The 17,821-nt window shown below is 45.1% G+C and overlaps 1 protein-coding gene across 1 annotated transcript in view; it reads right to left on the bottom strand.

Annotated features, from left to right (window-relative positions):
• Nucleotides 1-6,771: 6,771 nt before the first annotated feature.
• LOC129699392 (regulator of G-protein signaling 17-like) overlaps nt 6,772-17,821 on the bottom strand; it is a 70,927-nt gene continuing 59,877 nt past the window's right edge. Inside the window, exons 4-5 of the mRNA XM_055639117.1 lie at nt 13,360-13,597; nt 6,772-11,319 (exon numbers count right to left, since the gene is read on the bottom strand). Coding sequence (XP_055495092.1) covers nt 11,116-11,319; nt 13,360-13,597 — 442 coding nt within the window. The 3' untranslated portion in view covers nt 6,772-11,115. The remainder of the gene's footprint in view (nt 11,320-13,359; nt 13,598-17,821) is intronic.

Raw genomic sequence — 17,821 nt, 5'->3', positions numbered from 1 at the left:
CTCCCTCCACCATCCCCTCCCGAGGCGCTCCCTCCACCATCCCCTGAGGCGCTCCCTCCACCATCCCTGTTGAGGCGCTCCCTCCACCATCCCCTCCCGTGGCGCTCCCTCCTTGTCGTCCCTCCTGAGGCGCTCCCTCCACCATCCCCTGCTGAGGCGCTCCCTCCACCATCCCTCCTGAGGCGCTCCCTCCTTGTCGTCCCTCCCGCGGCGCTCCCTCCACCATCCCTGCTGAGGCGCTCCCTCCACCATCCCTGCTGAGGCGCTCCCTCCACCATCCCTGCTGAGGCGCTCCCTCCACCATCCCTGCTGAGGCGCTCCCTCCACCATCCCTCCCGAGGCGCTCCCTCCACCATCCCTCCCGAGGCGCGCTCCCTCCACCATCCCTCCCGAGGCGCTCCCTCCACCATCCCCTCCCGCGGCGCTCCCTCCTTGTCCCCCCCCTGAGGCGCTCCTTGTCCCTCCTGAGGCGCTCCCTCCACCATCCCCTCCCGCGGCGCTCCCTCCTTGTCGTCCCCCCTGAGGCGCTCCCTCCACCATCCCTCCTGAGGCGCTCCCTCCTTGTCGTCCCTCCCGAGGCGCTCCCTCCACCATCCCTCCCGCGGCGCTCCCTCCGTCGCCTCTCACCGATGGAAAATTCTGGAAATAGACTGTGCATCGCAGAGCACTAAACGGGAACCGCTGATCAGTCGCAAACCCTTCGGCCTTCGGCTCTACACACGGGCTGCCGGTAGAGCCTGAGACCCGTAGGCCGCGATAGGCCCCGCCCTCTGTCCCCATTACCCTCCGCGTATAGGGCACTTTCCGCGGCGCGGTGCGTTATGGGCTCTCTCGCCGCCATCATTTGTACTTTGCCGGTTCGAAATTGTTCCAGCGGGACTTCAGTCAATGATCGCGTATGTTGGCTTGTTGAGAATTATGATCAAATATGCCTTATTCCTTTTGATTGTTATGACTTGTCAACCTATCACCATTAAAAAATAAGACACTTGTTGGCTTCATTCACCAAAGTGAATAACTTCACGTTTTTCCAAATTTAGTACACTATGCCCAGCTTGTGCTCATCTTTGAAACCTTTTTACACCCCCCCCCCCCCCCCCCCCCCCCCGCTCACAATACCACCTACTTTTGCATTGTCAGTAGAGTTGGAAATATGACATTTTCTTCCCTCAGCCAAATTTTTATATAGAACATGAACACATCCTTCCTTTCACAACTCTGCCTTTTTATGTCCATCCTCAGCTAAATGCCTTCTGCAGTCTCACTCCCTCCTAAGAGTTTGAACCTTTGTACCTGAATCAGCCAGTTACAGCCACTGGATTATATCATGAGCAGGTTTTGGTTCTAAAAATGTTTTAAATGTTGCATTGCTGGAGATCAGACGGCGAAGCAAGGTACTGGCTACTGGTTAGGTATCAGTGAGCTGTTTTGGTCAATATCCTCCCTTTCCCTGAAGCCAACAATTGGATAGTGGGTGAAGAAATGGTAAATGTTATGGCTTTAGGTAATTAATAATCCAAAATGCCTACCATGTTTGCTTGCACAGACACGGTAAGTGTGTTTCTAAAGTAACATTGTGGGATATGACTTTGAAGCTCACTACTAAATGTAATTTATCTCTCGTAGTACCCTAGTGACATTGACAATAGTGCTGGTATCTCCCATGAAATCCTTATCACCAGTGCTCATTCATGAAGTTTGCACATTCTCCCTATGACTCTCTGGATTTCCCCCGGTGCTCCAGTTTCCTTCCACTCCCCCAATGATGTGCTGATAGATTAATTGGCTGTGGCAAATCACTCGTCATGCACGTGAGTGGCAGGAGAATCAGGGAAGACTTAATGAGCATGCCAGACAGAACAAGTCACAAGAAACTGTGTGAGAGACGGGACTGATAGGATTCTCCATGAGCCGGCACTGATTTGATATGCTGAATAGCCTCCTACAATGTAAGACAATGTGAATAATTAAATACAAGGGCTCAGAGCTTTTTAATAAGCATTTAATTTACACTGTGTTCACTCAACATGACATTAAATACTGGCAAAATACAACTGGAGGCAGCAATTACCTGAAACATCAGGAGGCAATAAAATAAATCCTAAGTAATGATTTCTGTTTATTACAAATCAGAATTTAAATTTTTGCTTGCAATTAAATAATTTTGACAACAACGAAGAAGTTATTCAAACAGTTTTCTAAGTACATTTTCACTTTCTCATGAATCAAAATTCCTGCGTAAATTTCAAAGTTGGCACTTATATTTTAAAAAAATGGGAAGCATCTTTGCTCTCCCTTCTATGAGGTTGTCTTTGTCATATGTTTCCAATCACATTCACATACAAGATCTCAACATTCTCTCCCAAAGTGTTTCATCGAAGATGTGCTTGAAACATTGACCTATCCAAGCATAGGGGAACACAGGAGGATGAAGCTATTTATCTCATGTGACCATAGCTGTCTCTTTACAAGACTAATTCACTTACACTATCATGTTCCCCAGGATATTCAGAGGCATCTTTGAACCTAGAAACAATATCCCTCTCTCTGGTCATGGCCAGGGACCCATCTCCATTTTCATCTAAATGAAACATATTGGAAAAATCCCTTTCTTGATGTGTGGGGGCGAGTATTTGATAAAGTAGAACTTCTGCACTTGATCGCCAAAAATTGCCCCAAGCCTTTGGATTCTTGTCTTGGGTAATCCCAGCTGAATTATACACCAGCACTCGTAGGCAAGGAACCCTCCTGTCTCTTGGGTGGGGAAGGGGTGAAGGATGGGAATGGGGTGAAGAGTTGGGAGATCTATTCCATGATATCAGGGAATCCTGAACATATAAAGAACTTGCAATCTCATTTCCAACACCAGACTCTTTGCCCTATCTCCTCCCACCAGTCTGCAATTACTGCTCAAATCTTCCAATCATTCTGATTAGATCACGCTGCTACTTTATATATTGAAAGGAACACAAACATGGTCTGCAAACCTGTACTTTAATCATCAAGTTCTTTAACTATTTAGAACACAGCAGCAGGCCCTTTGGGCCACTAAGATACCAAAATAAACAAACCTCTTCTGGCTACATGTGATCCATATCCCTCCATTCCCTACCTGTTCATGGGCCTGGCTAAATGCCCCTTCAGTGTCATTATCATGTCTGTTTGAGAGGCATTTAGAAAGGCACACAAACATATAGGGAATGGAGGGATACGTTACTGTTGGTCAATTTCAATAAAACCATGTATTGATAGGAAGTTGATCCGCCCTTCAAATCTGAAATGGACTAAGGGTTTGGCAATCTCAAATGTTGACTGCTTCTTTTTCCACAGATGCTGCCTGACTTGCTGAATGTCTCCAACATGTTCTGCTTCAATTCCTCCATGATGTTTTAGATACTTTATACCTTTGCTTCCTTTACCCACCATCATATTGTAACGTTTATTACTTTAATAACAGCTCAAACCCAGGCTTAACATTTCCAGGCTGACTTAGCTTCCTGCAGGAACTATTTCAGGTGCAACCCATTAAGGTGAATTTAGTGAGATGCATTATTGCATACTTGATGCCTTGGACTACACTTAAAACAAAAGGAAATGCACACTCTCCATTAAATTTCAGCACCTCTAGTCTGCAGGAACCCATACTTGGAAGGCTTAAAACCTGTGGCAACTAAGTATCTCCCTCCCTTTCAGTCCTTGTGTTCCTGAGAATCAAAAGCAGTCTTTCCTGTGGACAATCTACAACATTGGGATGGCACGGTGGTGCAGCAGTAGAGTTGCTGCCTCACAGCGGCAGTCACAGGTTTTATTCCTGCCTACGGGTGCTGTCTGTACAGAGTTTATATGTTCTCCCCGTGACCTGCGTTGGTTTTCTCCGGGTGCTCCAGTTTCCTCCCACACCCCAAAGATGTACAGGTTTTTAATTGGCTTGGTATAAATGTTAATTGTCCCTCGTGTATAGAATAGTGTTACTGTGCGGGGATCGCTGGTCGATACAGAATCGGTGAGCCAAAGGGCCTGTTTCCACAGCTCCCAAGTTCACTCTCCATCTCAAACATTATGTATTAGGTGCCTTCCAATGCACAATGAGATATTTAACAAGAATAGCATTGAATTTAGTGCCATTTTCTTCTTTAAATCAGTGCAGTTATCATCTTTGAAACAGCAATATTTCAGACATTCATTAAAACATATCATTTACCACTCTCACCATATATGTCTATATATAACTAAGTAGTGTGTGAAAATCATCTATGAAGCTCACTTATCGACAACAATATTAGCAGAGAGGACTGAACCTCTCTATGTGTAAACTCTATACTTTACGTTTATAGTTAATAATATTTAAACAATTTCAATAACATGATTCCTTAAACTGTATACCATCAGATGTCACATAGGGAAAAGAGAAATAGCCCTTTTAAAATAATGTTTTCTGAATTCCCTTAGTTCCAGCAGGTTATAGGAAATGTGACATGCGACTTTATTGTTAAAGTGAATTCAGTGACACAAAACTGATTGTAAATGCTTTTTTTTTCTCTCACAATCCTACACCCACAGTTTAAATAGTAGTGGGTCACAATTAAAGTGTGAGTTTTTTGTGCAGTTTTAATTTCTAAACAAATTGACTGTTTGGGAAAAGGGGGAGAAACAAATTAAATCCGAGAACGGGAAGGCAGAGGGGTGATTACAGAACAACAGGGGCACTTCAAGGAATTGATCCAATCTAATTAACACAGATGAAGGCAAAATACTTTCAAAGGGAGATTTCCCATTGACAATTTAAGCCCTCTGCACAGACACGCACTTTTTATAGAATTGTTTCTCCATTAGAACTAGGGCTGAAAATTGTCCACTCCATCAATTCCAATTCCGATGTTTCCAACCTCTGCAAGCTCTACACTGGCCCTTCGCACCAACCCACACCAGTTGATGGAGGGAAAGTGAGTCATTCAGTCCCCTTCTCTCGCCTACAGTCACCAGCTTTGACCGAACAGGCCATCATTCATACACACACAATAACGATTTTAACCTTGCTGGCTTGTGGGGTAGCCTGTAGTAGAACTTAAAAACACCCAGACTAGAGCACACTCATTGCCACCCACCGCACCTGCTGTCTGATTGTTCCTCGCACAGCCCCAAGAACGGTTCTCACCACTTTCCCATCTCCTCACTGGGATTCTGAGATTCTGAAGAGTTATACAGCATAGCAATAGACCCTTCAGCCAACAAAGTGCCAAATGCCGACCAAAATGCCCGTCTCAACTAATCCCATTTGTCTGCATTTGGGCGATCTCCTTTTAAACCTTTCCTGTTCATCTATATGTTTAAAATGTCTTTTAAATATTATCTGCTCCTCCTACCACTTTCTCTGGCAGCTTGTTCTGCATATCCATCCCCAGTGTGAAAATGGTGTCCCTCAGGTCCCCCTTTAAATGCTTCTTCTCTCACTTTAAACCAATGCCCTCTGGTTTTAGACCTCCTCCCCCCAACCTGGCAGAGAGTGCGGTAGGCCATTCACCTTATCTATGCCCCTTATGATTTTAAATACCCTCATGTCATCTCTCAGCCACCAAAGTTCAAAGGAAAACAGTCTCTGTTTATCCTGTGCTGCCTTATAACTCAAGCCCCACAATTCTGATACTTTTTTCTGCCAAAGGTCACCCCAGTTGCAGCTTTTTGTCCTGCCCTTGGTCCAAGACTTTGAACTGTTTGACCACAACCACCCCTCCAGATTCTCAGATTTCTCTGTTTGGATCCTAAGCCCCTTCCTCTAGCCTTACCACCATCCCACCATCAGTCTAACTTCCCTCGTTGAACTCACTGTCTTGTCCCATTCCTTCAAGACCTCCTGAAGTTGAGCAGACTTCTTCCACATCTTCAATGTCCCACTTCTTCCTTATTGCACCTGATGCTGTGGTTGAAGATGGTGGCACACCACCACCTTTCCAAAAGACGGAAAATACATGCCGGTCTTACTAGATACCCACTCTACAAGACATGGTACTCAATCCTGTTATAATGGGGTGAGGACGTATTATGGGCAACGCTGCAACATCGAGAATTCACCACAGAAAGATCTTACAGTCATGAAAAGACAGCTGTTATACTGTTGTACTGGTGTCAGCGGATGGAAAATTATTGGACATAGGGCCGGAGAGAACTTTCAAGATGGCACCCTTTATATCTCTCCTCCTCCAGAGAAAGCGGGCAGGATCTCGGTTTGAAGTTTCACTCGAGCAGTGCCACACCCTGGATAAATGAGGAGGAAATTGAAGCTCATGACCTGCTGACAAAACAGCCAAAGTGCCAACGTTATACTCAGAAGGTGCCAATTTGACCAAAGGGCATGGGTTAAATGCTCTTTGTTTGTGAAACGGTGGCTCCCGCTATCTGCCACCCTCCTGCCATGGGGATTATTGTTTGCTCAAAGTGTTGGTGCTGGAGAGCTTTCTCCTGGCATGTTGGCCTCCACATTTAAAAATGTGTGTGAGAGGAACACCTCTTACTTCCTAGAAGCACATTCTCTGCCCCCTGGTCTGTATCATGATGCAGAGGGACTGGGGTTAGATCAGCCAGTCAGAAATCTCACGGCTCCAGTTCATGCTGACCACCAGCTCGTTCAACCAGTCACAGCTCTGGAATGATAGACACAAAAATGCTGGAGTAACTCAGCGGGACAAACAACATCTCTGGTGAGAAGGAATGGGTGATGTTTCTAGTCGAGACCCTCCTTCAATCCGAAGAAGGGTCTCGACCCGATAACGTCACTCATTCCTTCTCTCCGGAGATACTGCCTGTCCCGCTGAGTTACTCCAGCATTTTGTGTCTATCTTAGGTGTGAACCAGCATCTGCAGTTCCTTCCTACACATTTCTGGGATGGGTTGGAGGACATTTTCATTGGCTGCAATAAAGCATTGGCATTCAATTGTAGCTCAGCTATTTATTTTCGTCCAATTGGCAGGGACCCAGGGAGTTGGGAGGCAACTGTCCACTACTCGAGGCTCAGCTAGCAGACAGTCACTGATTTAAGAACGTAGATTGGCTATTTTCTTGGAACATCTTTGTTTAATTGTCAGAGATTGTCGCATAGTGAATGGGAGGGGCGAGAGGTTGCAGGACTGAATGGACATTGTACAGTAGCTCCATCAGTGTATTGAGCCAGGGACATCAATGGGATCTTTAACCGTGTCAAGTGTGTTAAAAAGGGAAGCAGCAGTGGGTGAAAATACAAGGAATTCAGAACCAACACTTTAGACCTAAATACAAAAGATAATGACATGCAGCATGCAGACACTGCCTCACAGTTACTGCACCCCAGTTCGATCCTGACCTCCGGAGCTGTCTGCGTGTTTTCCCTGGGTTGCCTTCAGGCTCTGTGGTTTCCTCCCACAATTAAAAAATGTGCAGGTTTTAGGTCAATTGACTTCCATAAATTGGCACTGGTGTGTAGGTGAGTGGTGGAATCGGAGGGGGGAGTTGATGGGAATGTGAGACCCTGCTCCTTGCTCTGCTGTCTAATAAGATCATAACTAGTCTATTACATCAATTAAATTTCCTGCACAAACCCCTGGATTAATATTAATAAATTCATTGATCTGTCATTACTATACTCAGTTTCCACAGCTGTCGTGGTAGAGATTTTGAAAGATACACAGTGCCCTGATTGAAACAATTCATCTCATACCTCTGAATGCCAACCCCTTATTTTCAGACTGTTACCCCTGGGTTTGAACACCCCACCAGGGCAATTATCACTTCTACATCAACCCTGTTAAGCCCCATAAGAATACTATTTGCTTCAATTTTCATTCCTCTCAAGCCCTGTCTGCTTAATCTTTCCTCACGTGACAACCCCCCGTACCCTGCCTTCACACCCCATCCAAACGTTAACCTGGTGAACCTCTACTGCACTCCCCTTATTGCAAGTACATTCTTCCTTAGATATGGAGACAAGACGTGTGCACAACATTCCAGGGCAATCTCTCCATAACCTCAATAATTTGAGCAAGATATCTCTACTTTTGTAGAGATATCTTGTTATGAATGCCAGTGCATCACTTTCCTTCTCTAATAGATGTCTGTCCAAGTGACTGAATGCTAAGTGAACCCAACAGCTACAATAACTCACAGCTACCCTCTGGTTTGTTCACAACCAGCCGATGGAATGCTCTCGATAGGTTTGAGTTCTATTGTAGAGACACAAGAGATTGGAGACACAAGGGACTAGAGATGCTGGAATCCTGAGCAAAAAAACAAACTGCTAAAGGAACTCTGCAGATCAGGCAGCGTCTGTGGAAGGAAATTGATTTCTTCAGACTGAAGAAAAGTCCAACCCCGGAATGTCATCTGTTCATTTCCTACCGCAGATGCTACCTGACCCGCTGAATTCATCCAGCAGTTTTTCGCTCAAGAGTTTTGTAGTGGTTTAACAATCTGAAAGATCTTGCTAAAGAGCTTCCCCATTCTCCATCTGCTAGTTATAAATTCCCACCTGATTTCACCCTACCAGGAGACGTCGCTATCATCCCCTATAATAATAGCCAGGTCTATGAACAAAGAAACGTGCAGAAGTCGTGCAGTGAGTCAGAGGGAGATAAATTGATCCTTGGGATTTCTGCCTTCTCAACTTCACCTCATCTCTGAAAGCAAAATATTTTTTCAAAGTTAAAGATCAACCAAAGGGTTTATTTCCCCTGTGAATTGTTGCATCGGCATGCACTTGGATAAAATTTGCTTCCTGCTGCTCCACCATCCACTGCTAGGCGGAACTGTGGAGCCCCCATCGTGTGAATTAAACATTGGCACTATCCTTGGAAAACAGGCTTAGCAAAATAGTGCTTTCCAATTAAACAAATAGAGAGTATGCGAGTGTGAGCAGCCAACCGGTAGGGAGGTTCGAAGACAATGAGGGGAATGATTAGATTCCCACCACTGTGCGGGCAGCAAGCAAACTCATGCACTGGAGAAAGTATATCTCTTTTAGTTCTCGGGAGAGGTGGAAAGATTTGCCTTTGCTCCCTCATCCCCTCTGAGAGATTGGGCAGTGCCATGCACAGCAGAAAGGCGAGGGCAAAGAATGCAGTGGGCTTTTCGACCCATTCACACTGGTTGTAGGGAGCATTGAGCACATTTGCTAAACTCAGTTTCACCAGATGGGCACACAAATGGCATCTGAACTCCCAATCTCATGCCCGCTTACAAGAATAACATGGAGGGAGGTCCCTGCTGTGAGGATGTCCCGATGCTTGTGTTGAACTCGACCCTATTAACCCCCGCCCCCAATACATCCATCCCCACCGCTCATCCATCCACCTTCCACTCCAATAAAGTTTTGGCCCAGAACCCACTTTCTTGAGATATATATATATATATATTTATATATATGTATCGTTATATAAATATACTCATATGCTTTTAATAAAAAAGTGAAAATTACATACAGGTTTTAAACAACATACAAGCAAAATATTTGGGCTTGAAATCTCTGCTGGTGACAGATGCATTCTTTGATCGACCTCTATCATACCTTCCAGTGGATGCATGAACCCATTTAAAATAAAGGGTAACACTGTGTGACACTTCAAGATTTGAGATGAAAGATAATCGGATAATCCTCCTGTCAATCTTGCTCGCAATTCCCCCCACCCACCCCAATTGCTAATAACTTAATCATATGTTCTTGACAGATTGACGGTGTCCTCCACTCATTGCTTTTAGCTGCAGAATAAATACCCTTGTTGGGAGATGCAGCTGCAGTTCAATAAAACGCGATCTGACCTGCTGCCAACCAATACCTGATACGCTGGTATCACCATTAACTCTGTTTAAAAAATAAACAAGTTACCTGGTCCCGTCTGGAAAGATGAGAAGAGAAATATTTGCTCATCAAAAAAAACTATGGAGATTTACAGACTTTTACTTACTATCTATATATATATTTTTTGCACAGTTTCTTTGAAGAGATAGAATGGCCCTATATCTCGGACTTACTGGCAATGACATCTTGGTTCTCCCTTAGGAAAACATCTACACGTTAAACTTTTTTTGTTGTGCTTAGTAAAGTTCATTAAATCCTACAGACAAAAGTAAAAAAAAAACTGCATTTCCTTGACCTCAAGACGTCCCAAAATGCTTCACCACAAAAAAAAGCATTTTCATAGTGCGTTTTGGGCGGTTCAAGGGAAACCAATAACTGGTGCAGAGACAAAGTTAGTGAGCAAGCCTGCCCCGATAACTTAAAATCCATGCTAGGAGCACCACACTGTGTGAGGTCTATCTTCCCCAGGGAAATAGGTGGCGGTGTGAGCTTTGCTGGTCCGACACGATCTGCCCGGTAACTGGGATAAGTGTTTCTCAAGGTGGTGGCCAGGTGACCTCCAGCAACGTTCAGCTCACCGCGATGTTTCTTTGGGGAACAATAATCCTGGCTTCTGCTTTATTTAAAAAAAATCATTCTTAAGTTTTTTTTGTATTTCTGTTTGAGGCAGTGAGCAAAAGATTTATTTCAACCAATAAATATATATCTATTTTCTTTTTTTTTTTAAATAGCTCAATATTCAACGTATCACTACACCCTGAGTAAAGCTAAACTGTGGGTCTCCAGGAACCCAGTGCCTGGGCTTTTCACCGCGTCTCGTTCGTTAATGATTAGTATTTCCATGTGTGTGTGTGTCTGTCTTTCTGCCCTGCGTGTGACGGAGAGAGAGGGGAGAGAGAGTATGCATGGGTGTGTGCATATGAAAGTATATGTTCATGAGAGTGTGTGCTTGAGTATGTATGCACAAGACTGAGAGCAAGTGTGTGTTTGTAAGTGTATATGAAAAAAGAGAGGAATGTATCTGGGTCTAATTGCACATGTTCAGGAGAAATCATTTGTGTGTGCTCAGGTGAATGCATTGCCTTTATCTACGCCAGTGTGGTTTGTTAATCCTGTAATGTTTTGTGTCTGCGTGTGTCTAACTATTACAGAGGCATATGTTAACTGGTACACTTGCTGGTAACTGTGTGCAGATGTAGAAGTGTGTAAGGGTGTACTATGATAGTGTTGTACATGTGTTTGAGTGCAAACCTGTCTTTAACCTCCATTCTTTGCTCTTTCGGGGGTCCTGGGATTAGCTCTCGATGGTGGGAGTAGTGTCAGGGGAAGGCTGTGGTTTTTGCACGAGGGATTTGTAGAAGTCAGAGTTCAAGAACCTGGGGAAGGAGTCCCTGTGCATGAGGCTGTAGATCTGGAGTTGAGCGTCCTCGAACATGAAAGGACCTGGATTCCGCAGGTTCCTGTTGACGATCTCTCGCACCCGAGAGTCAAGACTCACCTGCAAACAGCACAAAGAGAAAGAAATAAGAAGAACGATTCACGACTTGTCTGTGGCAACCAGGATGGGTCAGTGATCAGTGCATGGTGGCTCAGTAACCCATGGGGGCTGAATACTCAATCCAGTCACGAACAACCTCGGGCACCAACAGACTCTGCTTGCTCACCAGTGGCCCATTCATCCCATGGGAAGCACTACCTCGCACGCTAGCGAGGGGGAAGTGTAAACGAGAGGCACAAACACACGTTCACACCTGAGCTCTGTGCTGAGAAGCGTGTCTCATGGTGCGGGTGATCAATGATAACAAGCATCTAGGATCTGTGGCATTGATGATCAGAGAAGTTATCAATAACCATAGTCTGTGACATGTACTATTAGTTTTGGTAATATTAACCGTAGTCTGGGTCTCATGATATCAGTGATCTGGGATGTTAACAAAAACCACAGCCTGGAACCTGTGATATCGATGGACAGGTACACAAAAATGCTGGAGAAGCTCAGCGGGTGCAGCAGCATCTATGGAGCGATGGAAATAGGCAACGTTTCGGGCCGATACCCTTCTTCAGACTGATGGGGGGTGGGGGGAGGCGGGGAGAATAAGCTTTTTTTAGGGAAGGGGGAATCACCGAGGGGGAGCAGTTAGAGAGGAGGTTGTCTTCCGAGGGAGGAGGAGAACTTCTTCAAAGTAGGCATACCTTGAGGAGGTTTCACAGTGGAGTAGACAAAGTGTTTAAGAAGGAACTGCAGATGCTGGAAAATCGAAGGTACACAAAAATGCTGGAGAAACTCAGCAGGTGCAGCAGCATCTATGGAGCGAAGGAAATAGGCAACGTTTCGGGCCAAAAACCTTCTTCAGACTGATGGGGGGTTGGGGGGAGGCGGGGACAGTACTGTTAATGATGATCACAGTCTGGAGTATTGATGGTCAGCGCTTGTAAAAACAACTACAGCCTGAGATCTGTGGTGGCAGCACTCAGTATTTATTTCTACTTGCCAGACCCTCCTGCGTTCACTGTAGTTTTGTCTTCCTCCACTGGGAGGCAGCAGATATACACATGGGGCAGGGATATAGTAAAAAAAAACAGAACTAGAGATAGCATTATTCCGTACCCTTGACACCAATATGTGTTCTTAGCTGGGGATAGGGCTGAGCTGGTGAGACTCTGAGCCAACTGCAAATGAGCCATTCACTGGCACTGCGTTAAAAAGGGTAAATTCTAACAGTGCGACTGACCAGTTCTGACCGAATCAGCAGCACCTAGTTTAGATTCCTTTGACTATTGATGGAGACACCATTTGGCAGCACCGACCATCAACACTGTGATCTATTGATTACAACGTTATGCAATACGGACAGAGCCCAGTTATTTACTGCTCTGACCATTGATCATATTCATTAATTTACCAATTATTAATAGTAACTAAGATATTTAGTCAACCATTACTAGAAGGCACAGTGTTGCAGCTAATAGACCTGCTGCTACACAGCTGGTGAGACCCAGATCTAATCTTGAGCTCCGGTGCTGTCTGTGTGGGGTTTGCACGTTCTCTGTTTTCTGCATTGGTTTTCCCCGGGTGCCCTAGTTTCCTCACACACCCCAAAGACGTGCAGGTTGATGGGTTATTTGGCCACAGCTTGTAGGTTAGTGGGAGTATGTTGGGGGGGGGGGGGGGGGGGGGGGGGGGGGGGGGGGGGGGGGGGGGGGGGGGGGGTGGAGGGGGGGGGGAGGGGGGAAGGGGGGAACTGATGGGAATATGGGGAGAGTAAAATGGGATGTAGATAGTGGTTAATAGTCATTGCTAACTCAGGGTGTGTATTTGTGTTGTGCAAGTCCAAAGCATGTAGTTAGTAAGACAAGATCAGTAAGAGTGAATGTCATTGGGATTATTAATTGTTGATGGGAATAATCTTTGACTGTACTGCCCCTTCCTTGTCAACATTCATGTGTCCTGAAGGCAAAGCAGTGACTAAAAAGATGTTCCAGCACTTTGTGTCTTTTTTTGTGTTTTCGGTGGTGCTGAGCTGCAGAACTCACTCACCTCTTTCGGGGAGAGAATGGAGATGTAGTCTTCGTATATCACCCTCGCCCGCTCTTCGACTGCCTTTGCGTTCTTTTCCTTTTTGAACTCTTCACAGGCTAGCCAGAAGAGCATGTTCTCTTCGCTGTACTCTGTCCGCAGGAACTGGCGGAAGATGTTCCTACCAGCCTCTGTCCCCATCACCTTGTCGAAGCCCTGGGTCCACGACGTGATCTCCTCCAGTGATGGCATGGTACCACTGCCAAAGGGATAAACACACCAGAATGGAAACTGGACCTCGACAACATTAAAACCTGCCTCACAATGGAACACCATGGACAACCTCTTAAACCACCATGAACTTTTGTTTTCTAATTATGTTTTGCATAACATCTGAAAAAAAAATGCACACAATGCTGGAGTGATCTAGCGAGCAAGACAGCATGTCTGGAAAACATGGATAGGCGACGTTTCAGACAGTTCTTCAGACTATCCATGTTTTCAGAGATGCTTCCTCACCTACTGTGTCACTCCACCACTCTGTGTCTTTTTTTGTAAACCAGCATATGCAGCTCCTTGCTCCTTGCACTCTTGCACTAACATCTTTTATTTTGCAATATATTTTCTTTTAACCTTTTTGCAGAATGTAGCCATTAATTTATCTATAAATAATGTATAATTTACATTACAGTGTTGTCTGATTCTGTTTTTCAAATCTTGCAAGGAAAATTCTCAATTTAATTCTCGATAAAAAACTCAATTTAACTAAAATCTTTACACTGCAGCTGTTCATTGCAGAAAACAGAGGCATTTAAAGGAGGAAGCAATCCAAAACTCACTTATTTTTTTCTTTAAATGTCTATGTTTGTGACTGAAGATGAGGCACGTTGCATTTACACACACCAAGGGTAATTTGCAGTAGCCTAGAACCTCAGGTTCACCTCAGTGCTTCTTGTCACTATAAAATACTTTATTCCACCACAGTCAATCCAAACCAACTCTCCGAGCAAAAAGGGGCAAGAAAAAATATTTTCTCCACCAACTCAAAATATTTAACCTTCTTCAATAAATCACAATTAAATCTCACTTTAACCTTCGCTGCCTCAATGGAAATATTCTTGGAAACTCTTTTGTGTATTCATCGCACACGGTACTATTGGCCAATGCATGAAAGATCACTTCACGCATAAACCCAGGAAACGAATCGCTGCCCACTTCTGATATTCTAAGATAGGCACAAAAAGCTGGAGTAACTCAGCGGGACAGGCAGCATCTCCAGAGAGAAGAAATGGGTGACATTTCGGGTCGAGACCCATCTTCAGACCAATCTTTTTGTCTAATTTACAGAACTGAACACACAGGTGACCTTGATCAAAGGGAGAAGTAAAGCTTTATCCACAACCTTTTGGAATATGTTGCTTATGCTTTGCAACCTCTCTGTTTATCTCTGCCTGCCGATGTCTTCCATCGAGTGCATAGTTGTTTACCTCACACTCAACTTTCCACATCTCTGCCCATTCTGCCAAACTGTTTACACCTCATCGAGGTATTTCGTAACCTTCTTGGCTCTTTAGCCAGCCTGTCGATGTCAACAAGCAATTGCCCAAACCTCGAACGTCAGAGCAATGTGTACTGACCACTGAGATCATACCGCACTATTTGTTGTGTCCATCCCTAGAACAGCACTGTTACCTTTTTCTTTGACCCTCACACACACCTGATCAGAAGGCTCCTGGAAACTGTGATACCCAGCACCTGTCTCCTCTTTCTACCTGTCCTGCCACAACTTTGTGTACTATTGTGTAAAATGTGGTTGCATTTCACCAGCTTGCTTCAATGCTCTGCATTAACTCATGCACTCCCACATCCCCATCTGCAGGAGGCAATTGGAAATATGCAAACATATACATACACTGGCAGGGAAAGTCCACTCAGCCCCTCCAGAAGCTCCCCCATTCAATGTAGTCAGTTTCCCTGTAACCTTTCACCCGCTTACACTGGGGTGCAGTGCGGGTCACCTCATGACAGGAATGATGTGTAGATTTTAGAGAGGGTGCACAAGGTTTACCAGGATGATGCCTTGATTAGAGAACATTAGCTCTAAGGAGTGGGTAGGCACAAGATATAAAGTGCTGGAGTGTGGTGAATCTGTGGAATTCTTTGCCACATACGGCTATGGAGGCCAAGTCAGTGGATATATTTAAGGCAGAGATAAATAGATTCTTGATTAGTACAGGTGTCAGAGGTTATGCGGAGAAGGCAGGAGAATGGGGTTAGGAGGGAGAGATTGATCAGATATGATTGAATGGCAGAGTAGACGATGGGCCGAATGGTCTAATTCTGATCCTATTGCTTATGACCTTATGATCTCATGGAGTAACTCAGTCGGTCAGGCAGCATTTCTGGAAGACATGGATAGCGACGTTTCGGGTCAGGACCCTTCTTCAGACTCCAATCTGAAGTAGGATCCCAACCCAAAATGTCGCCTATCCATGTCTTTCAGAGATGCTGCCTCACCCATTAAGTGACTCTAGCTGGGTTACTCCAGCACTTGTGTCTTTTTTTAATAAAAAGCTGGATAAACTTGGATTTTTTTTCTTTGGAGTGTTGGAGGCTGAGGGGAGACCCGACTGAGGATTATCCAATTATGAGAAGCATAGAAATGGTACACAGTCAGATTCTTTCCCCCCCCCCCCCCCCCCCCCCCGAGAGAAAATTCAAATACCAGAGACCATAGGTTAAAGGTGAGAGAGATAAAATTTAAAGGAGATGTACGTCAATGTTTTTGATATGAAGAGTGATAGGTGCCTGGAATGCTCTGCCTGGGGAGATGGTGAAAACAGGCACAATAGCATTGTTTAAGAGACGTTTAAACAGGCACAGGAACAGTCAGGCAATGGAGGGATATGGACTATGTGCTAGCAGATGAGATTGGTCAGATAGGAGTCATGGTCAGTGCAGACATGATGGGCCAGAGGGTCAGTTCCTGTGCTGTATTGTTCTATGTTCCATCAGGACTAGGTTTATCCCAGAATAGCTGGGCATTTTAAATGACCCTGTCTACTGCTCGCTTTATGAGCACTGCTGTTTCAAAGGCTGCTGAGAGAGCTCACTCTGACATACACAGTCATGATCAAAGCTTCCTCCATCCCCCATTTACAACTATATCAAAGATGCTTTTCATATGAATGCTTGTAGAGTGTGAGGAGAACAGCCAGCCTGTGATCACAACACACCGGCAGCTCATTTGAATATGCATGGCTGTGATTTGGCAAGGTGGCTGATCTATTCCATCTGTAATTTTGGAGGGGTGGTGGGTCACCAATGAGCAGAACACCATGGCAACCAAGGACTGGATAGACACCCTCTGATCTCTTAAAGCCACGGGGAGGTTCCAGATTTGAGGCTGAATATTCCCCAGTTACTCAGAGGCATCACGTCATGATCAGATACTGCACCAAAACTGGCCCTGCAGCCCATTGAGTCCGTGTCAACTATCAACCACCCATTTATTTAAATCTTACACTAATCCCATTTTATACTCGCCACATTCCCATCAGCGCCCCATAGATTCTACGACTCACCTAGACACACACTATGGGTACTTCGCAGAGGCCAAGAACTCACCATCCCCAATCCCTAGAACATTTCTAATCTGCTGAACAACCAGTTTACTAGTGCCCTGTTTTACCATCCAGAATCAATTACCATATGGTTCCCACCTTGCGACCCTAAAAATAGACAAGGGCAGCACCACTGCCATCACTCCCACGTCAGCCTATACTGGTAACTTTTGGCTTCATTCTTGGTCCCCTACCAATATCCTGGAACTTCTGACTCCAGCACAACAGTACTCTCACAGTTATTACAGGGGAACTAGTGACAGGAAATAGATTCCAGTTCTCCCTTTACCCTCACAGTCAACAACAGTTGGCATGGTGGATTATTAACTGCACATTTTCCCAATCTCCATTCTTTCATTATAAGAGACCATTCGGCCCATCGTTCATTGCCAGCCCTCAGAGCAATTCCGTTGCCCTCCAATTATTTCCCTCACGTTTCCGCCCCGCAGGATCCAACTGCCTTCAGTTCGCCTGCAGTGGAAAACAATTGACTACAGGAGCTAGGCCAGGGCATTCAGTCCCTTGATTCTGATCCACCAGCAATCAAGATTACGGCATATCTTTTACGTCAAACCTATCTTCCTGCACCATCCCCGTAATTGGGATCAGACTGTACCTGGCTGCATTTGGGGTAGTTTGTATCAGGGTCATACTTGGGGAATGGACAGCCTGAGCTGTTAGTCACTATGTGTACGCTCCTCCGGATGGGGATGGTCTTATACGGGGTGGGATCTTCTCGATAAGGAAACGCAATGGACAGCCCCTTAAAGAACAACCTGACTTTTACCTGTAATCGTCCTCAATTTTCTGATTATTGTTCTTCTCAAACAGTGCGTTACAATCCATCTCTCTCGGGGTTC

The sequence above is a fragment of the Leucoraja erinacea genome, chromosome 8 (assembly GCF_028641065.1).
Source record: "Leucoraja erinacea ecotype New England chromosome 8, Leri_hhj_1, whole genome shotgun sequence".
Lineage (NCBI taxonomy): Eukaryota > Metazoa > Chordata > Chondrichthyes > Rajiformes > Rajidae > Leucoraja > Leucoraja erinaceus.
This window is presented reverse-complemented; position numbering and strand designations above follow the sequence as displayed.